Consider the following 10,000-nt stretch of genomic DNA (forward strand, 5'->3'; position numbering starts at 1 on the left):
CTTTTTGAAGAAAAGTCTAAGAAAATTATACATCAAGCTAACTAAAGAGCAATTGTCTGAGAAAACTAAGGGCAATTGTTTGAGAAACCAAACAAGGTCTGAAAGTGATGTCTATAAATTATTTTCAGTTTTATATATTTTGTAGAAAACAATAAAAACTGACTTATATTGAAGGTTTACATGATTATATATTGAAGATTTACATGATTATATGTTGAAGGTTTACAAGATTGTATATTGAAGGTTTACATGATTATATATTTAAAAACATATGTGTAGGCAAGAGCCTCAAAAGGAGTAAGTTTAAAAATTTTTTTTTTGCAGTCAATGGTCTTGTTAAATTATCCATACCCACAATAGCCTTAGATCTGCCATGAAATGTAAATATTATTTAGTTTTCTTACACATGCTTCTCATAGAATCTGAAAAAAATGCATGTGCTCACTTGATAAAAAGCCTACAGCAGCCCTAGAAATATTTAGCCAAGTATGTATGTTATTTAGCCAAACATTTATGTTATTTGATCTAACATAATACCCTAGCAACATCATAGTTATGCTTATTAATATTGACTTTACCATAGCCTTAAAATTATTAATGGAATTAAAAAACTTGATTGAAGATATTTTCATAACTTAAATACACAAGAATATCTGATACAACAAAAAGTTCAAGTGAAGAAATGGCAAAGTATAATAACCAAAATAGCTGTAAGAAAGAAATAAACTATTACTATGATGGCCAACTTATCTTGTTTTGACTACATGCAGGCCTTGTTTTAAAACATTAGGGGTAGAGCGATTTATGTACGCAGTAAGCGATTTTGGTTAAGCTACTTTTTATCATTTTTTTAACTTTTAATTGGAGGTAAGATAAAATAAGTAATTAATCTTTAAAAAAAATTACATTAACTTTTGAACAACGATATGTAAAAATATTTGTTACAAAAGTTTAAAAGAAGTTACGTTAAAAATAATTGTTGTAACATTTTATCGTGATGATATTTCTTATCTTTTTATAACAATTATATTCAATGTAATTTTACGTTAAACTTTTAATCTAAATATTTAGCAACATGAAAAAAGTTTGTCTATCCTTAACTACTGTTGCAGATGTTTTTAACAAAAATTCAGTAAAAAACTCTATAAAAATCTATATTACAAAAAACATAGAGAGATTAAAAAAATGTGCCAATATATGAACAATTTACTTTTATTGTACTAAAAAGTACTTCTTCATTAATTATTAGTCTGTTGCTTAATTATTACACTGCTTTTCCTATTAGTTAAAGGTATATGGATACCTTTAACTTTAAGATATATAGGGGGAGGAGGGCTGGCACAGAAGAAAAAAAATTACTTGTTACTCGCAATTTTTGAATGAAGACAATTTGTTAAATTTCTTCTGCGTGCGATTCAATAATTTTTTTTTTTTTATAAATCAAGTTATATTATAAAGTTAAAGAAATCACGAGTACACTATAGCATCCGCTGATGACACTAATATTGCATTAAATATATTTATATAACGGAGGTTTCACTATACACGCACACGTTGCAGACTCCATTAAATTAATACTATGGCATATTTTAGCTTAATGACAGTCTTTATTCTTTACTAATGACTATGTATTTTTCTATATAAAATAAGACAAACTAATATATAAAAACCTAGTATATTTCTATTCTCTCCAAATTGTTTAAAATTCGAATATGGATTGTATTTTGAAGGACAAAAGAGTTACTTTGAAAATTTGTAAATCCTAGGACTTTGTTGATGCTTTTCAAATTGAAACTATCACAGAAAAAGAGTAGACTTATGTTATTAAAATCATATGTAACTTGTGTGATCTTCATCAAAATAAAATTTTATCAAAAACCAATGGTTCCATAAGGGCAGCTGTCCTATGGTTTATAAATGGCACAAGTCATGTTAAAACATTTTAACATGTTAGTATATTTTATTTAGGTTGGTATGTAAATAAAAATAAATATAAACAAATTAAACTTTTTCTTAACAAAGATTACCTCATATTTATTCTGCTTTTTTTTATTTTATTACTCTAAATTAAATTGCTCACAAACAAGAAAAAAAAAGAGTTTGTAATTATACGTCTAATGAAATACTTTTTGTTTATAAGTTAAGGAACTTGATTTTTTATATTATTTTTAACGAATGTTTATTATAAATAAATACAATTAAAATTATTAAATATACTTACATTGTTTTAGTTGAGTATTTTTTTAAGTTTGCATGATTAAAATATTGCATAGAAGTATTTAAAAAGTTTACTTTTTTAAGAATAATTGACAAAAGAGTTCGCATAATTAAGACTTACATTTAACTTTAATTTTTTTTTTATAATTTAATAAAATTCAAAAAAAAAAAAAAAAAAAAAAAAAAATTATTTTTAAAAACAATTCTTCTCTATAGCTCTGTATTTTTATTTGTGATTTGTTTAAATGTAAAACATTTTTATGATAGCATAAAACATTTATGCATTAAATTCCTGGTGAATGCATTCTAACTATGTATTAAAATTATGCTCAAAACAGACATTAAACTTTTTTTATATTTTTATTTAAGGCAAGTGAAAACGTTGAGCAACACAAATTTAAAAAATAATTAAAAACCTAAATTATTCTTTGCTGGTCACAAAGTTGCTGTTCAAATAATTACAAGGGTTTTTGTTTATCAATATGTTAATATTTTTTGTTTACTCCCAAAATTAAAAAAAAAAAAAAAAAATTCTTATTCAATAACAATTCAATAACAATAATTATTTAAAAACAAACTTCAGAAATAATGAAAAAAATGCATATATATATATATATATATATATATATATATATATATATATTATATATATATATATATATATATATATTTATATATATTTTACTATATAATATTGAACTAAAGTTAATATTAAAATAACAATTGAAAGCATAAAAAACTTTTCATAATATATTTACATTTACAACATTTATACATTGTTTTAGTTATTTGAGTTAATTGTTAAATTGAACTAGTTTGAGGTTATTTATTTATTGCGGTAGTTAAAACACTTAACATCTATAAAAAAAATAAAAAAAATTTTATGTCAAATATCGTGTTAAGCTAATCCATTAACCTTTTAGTATTTAAAACAAGGCCTGTACAAAAATGGTTATCAAGAATAAAATTTTGGATTTTCTTTAAGTATGGGCTGGAAAAAGTCAAACAGATGTCAATACCTAGGAAATAATTTTAAATTGGCATAAAAGTTCCAAAAATTAGATCCACCCTTTTGATCAATTGTCCTGCATGAAAAGAATTCACAGCTCCTTATTAGAGCCATAACTTTCTTCAGTCAATCCTGAAGTTTAGCCATACAATCACATTTTATAAAGAATTCAGCAAAGAAGCTATCTCTATATGCCAGACAATGCTGATGCTGACAATGAACATTGCTTTTTTTTGCCTCATTTTTTTATTTATAAAAAAAACAAATTAAACTTTTTATTTTTAAACAGCAATTAAACTTTTTATTTTTAAACATATCTTTTCCATTTTAAGTTGTTACAAATTCCTTTTAACCTTATGACTTTGAAAATCTAATCTTGACAAGGAATTTTAACTCTGTATCATATTTATATATAAGATTATAACAATATTGATAAGCAAATATATGTATATATTAGATGTTTTTTAATAAAAATAAAATAACCTGCTATATTCGTAAGGAATAATAAAATCCACTGAGTCTAAGCTATTGACATAAAGCTTGATGACACTCTAAAAAAAAAAATTCTTACAAAATCAAACATATAAAAAAGATATTTCTGTTGAAATAAAAATGTGTTCCAACAGAAACTCAAATTCTTGAATATTGAACATGCTAGCTAGAGGTTCTTTTAAGTACCAATTAGTGGTATTTAACTGCTTCATTTTTGTTTCATAAGTGAATATGCTGATTCTCACGATGGAATATATGTATACAGTTCAGGCCTTTTATTGCATTACAAAAACGCTTAACGCTAACAAATGTAACTTTAACACAGTATTGATATTTACATCATTAAAAGTTAAACTGTGTCATTAGGATATTTTAAAGTACCGTGATATAATTAATTTTAAATCGTGTTGAGAATAATTTAAACAAATATAACAAAAATTACTGATGAAATCTAAATTCAGTATTTGAAAAGGATTATATTTCCTTATAATTTATTTCTTAAAACAATTTATTCTTAACATAACCTTGTGTTTCTTTATCACAACTTATTTATTTTTTGGACATTTATGTAATAAGTCAGTTACAGCTCAAAAGAACTTTACGCAATATTGAATTAATAAACAAAATTTTTTAGATACATTTGCGAAATAAATTCTCTAAAACAAAAACACTTCTCCTTTTTTAAAAGGATTTATTTAAAGGATATTATAATCTATGATGAAGAGACATTTTACATAATGAATTAGTTAGCAGATGAGTTAGCAAATGAGTTAGCAGATGAGTTAGCAGATGAGTTAGCAAATATTATAAAACTACTTTATATTCCTTTCAAACTAAATTTTATATTCTAGGTTTTACTAACTATTTTATATTCCTTCAAAAATAAATTAAAAAAAAAATTTATATAAAATAATCAATCTTTTTAAAATAATTCACAGTTGCTGTTAAATGCTATTTTTTAACAACTTAATATTTTCTCAATAAATGTCACATGATATTAAAAAATGATATTAAAAAATTAAACATTCCAAAATTAAATTTCTTTTTGCCTAATGCAAAACTACTAAATGCGTATGCAAATTGCCATTTTGTGCAAAAAATGCCAGCTGTGTAATGCTTTTTAACAAGGTCTGCAGTTGTTCTGGAGCAATCTTCTTACAAGAATAAGTTTGTTAAAATTTACTTAGAGGGATTTCCATTTCTGTGCATGATTTTTTTTTTCATTGTTTTTACAATTAGAAGCTTGAACTTGAAGCAATATACATATTATTATAATTATCTTAAAGAACAATTATAGCAAAAACATTTCAATCATACTTTAGGCTACCTGAATGTTTAATATGTATATTTTTATCACTTTTATATATTTTTTGTGTTAATTAGTTTAAAAATTATACAATGATTTTCTAAATATTTGATTTTATACTTTTCTAGCTAGAAATATTTGATGATTTTTATTTCTCATTGAAAATAGATTAAGTATGAGTAGTAGGGGTATAATAGTTCACTTGAAATACTCAAAAGCTATTAGTTTTCATAAAACTAAGTACATGAACTCAACAAATTTGCAGTGATAAGGTTTTATTTTTGTGCTAATTTTTATTTGATGTCATCAAAGAAAAAAATTTTTAATTCAGCCAAACATATTAGAAATATAATAATTCTCCACCAAGAGGTAATGCACTGTATCGAGTGTAGTGCTCCTATATCAAAAAATGAACATCTGATTGTTGGCAGAAGAAAGCTGGCCAGCTTTTGGACAAGGAAACCATTTAGCAACTTCAAAAATATAACATGAGTGGTGAAACTGCAAAATTTTGCAGTTTCTCTTATCACTTTCTGATTGAACAAATAATATAAAGCAGAACAAAAAAAAAAGTATGAGCGTTGCAACTGTGTAAAGTTAAAGCGTTGAAAATATTTACAGAAATTGGAGTTCAAGACATAAATTTTGAGAATGTGAGACGATTAAGAAGTAAAGCTTCTGACAACCCAGGTCCATTGTTGGTTTACTTAGCTAATTTTAATCTACGAAACAAAATACTAATTTCATCAAAAAAATTAAAACTGCTTCCAAGTTTTAAAATATATACATATCTCCAGATTTAACAAATGCTAAATGTCAACAGGATTTCATACTAAGAACAGAGAGAAATAAACTGAATAATGCCCTTAAGGAGACAGACACTTTTTAGTATGGTATCTGTGGAAATCAGATACAAAAATTTAAAAAGAAATAAATTGAAGCTAGGCAGTAAGGCTAACCGTGTGTTACCTATGAGTAATATTGAAAAAAAAGTTCCATAAAACTTAATGCCACATCTCTTGACAACAAATTTGACAAATTTAAACTAGTAGTTGCAACTTTTAATCCTAAATTAATCAGCATTTACTTAAACATGGTTTAAACTTATCTCTGCAATTTAGATTGTCATTGTTTATTTAAGAAAGATAGATGTAATGGTCGTTTAGAAGGAGGTGTTTATATTGAAAACAAAATTATTTCATATGAACTTAAAGATAATGCGTTTACATTTAGTTAAATAAGGCATGTTTGGACTGTTATCCAGTTCAGCAATGACAAATGTCTTATTGGATGTATTTATAGACCTTACGATTTTACGGATATGACCGATATTGAAAATGTATTTAAAATTGCAAGAGGATATGTCAACCAAAAAGGTGCCAAAAACTAATCATAGTCAGTGATTTTAATTTTCCTGGGATAAGTTGGTCCAATGGACCAACTTATCTCAGGCAATGAACATGTTTTCTATTGAATAATAAATGACAATTACCTAAACCAGCATGTAAACCTATCAACATTTCAAACAACAAATCTGCTGTAAACATTTTAGATTTAATATTCACAACTCAGTTATCATACATGTGTTATAAATAAAATAGCAATCACTAGTAAATTTGTTTTAGGAAACATATTCATGGAAACATATTCATTGGAAATTTTAAGAAATTTTAGGAAATTTTAAGAAACTTAGGAAGTTTTAGGAAATTCATAGGTCATTTGATATTGTGTTTTGATTTTATTCTTAAAAATTAAAGAATAAATGTAAATAAAGAAGAAAAGAAATTCTCATATAGAAAAGCTGATTATAATGAAATTCAAGATTTTATTACAAGTGTTGACTGCCTTCAGTGTTTTGATACCAAAAATGACGAGTTAATTCATTATACTGAAGAAGCTTGTAACTTATACCATTAAATGCTTCATACACAAATTTATCATTAAAGAAGCTATGGCTAAACAAAGACCTTATTTTACTCATTAGAAAAAATTAGAACTTAAGGTACAGAAATTGCTTAAGTAAATGGAAAAATTCAAATCTTTGTAGCCAATATAAACAATTATCAAAAAGAGTTTCATTTGAAATTTTAATTGCAAGACCAAAGTATGAACTAATGACTATGGATAAAGCTAAAAAGAACCCATAAATCTTATACAGATATATGAATTCACAACAATATGTAAAAAACTTGACTACCAAGTGTGAAATAACTCAAGATCTAGAAGAGATTTTAATTCAACAAATAATAATGTACTATATAAAAAAGGTAACAAGACTGATTCTGGAAATTATAGACCTATATTACTTCCTTATATTACTTTTAAAATTCTTCAAGAGATAATAAAAACAAACTAGAAAAATACCTTTAAAAAATAATATTATAGCTAATCAACAGAATGGGTTTGTTAAAAACGCATCATGTACAACAAATTTACTTGAAACTCTAGACTTTGTTAAAAGAAATATTGACCAAGTAATTCCTGTTGATGCAGTTTTACTTGATTTTTCAAAAGCATTTGATACAGCTCCACATCAAAGGCTTATCTCAAAACTTGAAGTATATAGTGTTAGTTGCTTGGCACTTCATTGGTATCAAGCTTTCTTATCAAATAGTAGGCAGAGAGTTGTGTGAGGTGTACAGTGATGTTCCTTAAGGTTCTGTATTAGGTCCACTACTTTTTATACTTTATATAAATGATCTTCCTGAGTTTCTGAAAAGTAAAATTGTTTGTTGAAGACAAAAAAATCATGTCAATTAGTTTCTCTCATGAGTTCCATAACAAACTACAGTGCAATTCAAACTCTGCATTTGCATGGACACAAGATTGATTGGTTAGTTTTAATACATACAAATGTTTAGTTATGCACTATAGGTATAAAAATAAAAGATATCCAATTTATATATTATAAATGGTTGAAAACTCAATACATCAGATTCAAAAAAGGACCAAGGAGTAATTTTTTCATATAACTTGAAGTGGAAAAATCAAGTATTATCGAGTGCAAGCAAAGCAAATTGCATGTTTGGCATAATATGGAAATATTTTATTCGATTTGATGCAGAACTGTTAAAATCTCTATATCTTTCTTTTATTCTACCACTTACTGAGTTTGCTGTACCAGTATGGGCAGTCATACTGAAATATGCTGATGGGGGCAGCAGGTTATTTCAGTATGATGTCACAATGCTTACACTGCATTGACTGACAAATAGCTTGACTCGCAGCAGAGTGCTGCTACATCGACTGAGGGTTTGGCATAGGCAGCTATCTTTTCATTCGTTATTCTTCGTTTTTTCTTCTTTTTCTCAAAAAGCCGTATCGATTTAGATAAGCAAAAAAAGTTAGCATTAGTATAGTAGATGTATATATATATATATATATATATATATATATATATATATATATATATATATATATATATATATATATATATATATATATATATATATATATATATGTATATACTATATTACCATAAAGATTTTTATATAAGTGTGTAAAACATTTTTGTCATATAGTTAGTAATAAAGTGAATAAGCTTTCTAAAATATTCATGAAACATAAGTTGAATCTATACTCAGATTCAATTATGTTTCCTAACTAATTTTCTCTTGTTGATCATCAGAAAATAGGGTCTCAATTTCTGGGCTTCATTTTAAGATAATTACTGCAATTCTCAATAGGGTTGAGGTTGAGTGAATTACCAGGCCAGGGACCAATGACCATTTTCAAGTAACTAGCTGTTTCCAAGCTTGGCCCAACAATAGGATGCTCCATAATGCTGAAATTTGTAGGTATTTGTGATGTTGGTGAATATTTTAAAATTTTCTTGAACTATTCCAAGGTAAACTTTATTAACCCCTGGTGACAAAAATTCGGCACAAAATAAACACAAGCAGTAATAGTACAACAAAAAGTTTAATGAACAAAAAATTAGTACAAAATATGAAAAAATATATTAGTTTTTTGACTTCCAGGACTGAAATAATGCTTTCTTGCCATTACGATGTAATGCGTCAACTCGTAAGCCTGGATAAGGCAGAAAACTAAAAATTATGACTGCAAGGAACATCAATCACCTAAAAGATCATTTGAACAATTGGTCTGAAACTTCAACAACAAAAAAATTGCAAATAAATTCAAGTGTGATCATAAACAGTTAAAGCAGTTGCAACTGAAGTTTAGAAGAATTTGTTGCAAATTCAGAAACCGTGACTTTGTCATTGCCAGTGAGTCTTAATTTACATTTAACTTGGTTTAACTTGAAGCTTTTTGAGTGCCCTACTGATATACTGCTGGGAACACTCAAATATTCTAGCAGCATCGCGCTGGCTAATGCCATCTTTGTTGTTAAATCGAGTTTTAAATTTCTTCAAATTTTTCTTGGTCATTATTGTGGGCTTTCATCCGGATCAATGCTTTCTTTCTTTCAACAGTACCTCGTTTTAAAATATCGTAAATTGTACTTTTCGATAAACCTTTTTTCAAAAAATGTTCTACAGTAAACATTTTGCCAACACTTTTATGGCGTTCATAAAAATGTACATCATGTTCTCGAAGAAGCTTCTCTTTAGACAACATTTTATGACAACTAAATTGACAATTGTCAAACAAAAACTATGTAAAATTATTACTTGAATCATACACTACTTGATAATGTTGCGAAGTGGCAAAGCTAAACAACTGAATATGACTTGCGCACAATTTCTTTCTGTCCTATTTTTTAGTTGTCACTCGTTATATACACACACAGTTATGATCATCGATCATATATATATATATATATATATATATATATATATATATATATATATATATATATATATATATATATATATATATATATATATATGTATATATATATACACATATATATACACACACATATATATATACATATATATATATATATATATATATATATATATATATATATATATATATATATATATATACATATATATATATATATA

General features: G+C 25.8%; 1 protein-coding gene across 1 annotated transcript in view; it reads right to left on the reverse strand.

Annotated features, from left to right (window-relative positions):
• The window catches only part of LOC100211007 (transmembrane 9 superfamily member 2), a 39,769-nt gene that overhangs the window by 26,915 nt on the left and 2,854 nt on the right, over nt 1-10,000 (reverse strand). The window contains exon 2 of the mRNA XM_065788121.1: nt 3,710-3,777. Within this exon, the coding sequence (XP_065644193.1) occupies nt 3,710-3,777 (68 nt within the window). The remainder of the gene's footprint in view (nt 1-3,709; nt 3,778-10,000) is intronic.

The sequence above is a fragment of the Hydra vulgaris genome, chromosome 01 (genome assembly GCF_038396675.1).
Source record: "Hydra vulgaris chromosome 01, alternate assembly HydraT2T_AEP".
NCBI classification, from domain to species: Eukaryota; Metazoa; Cnidaria; class Hydrozoa; order Anthoathecata; family Hydridae; genus Hydra; species Hydra vulgaris.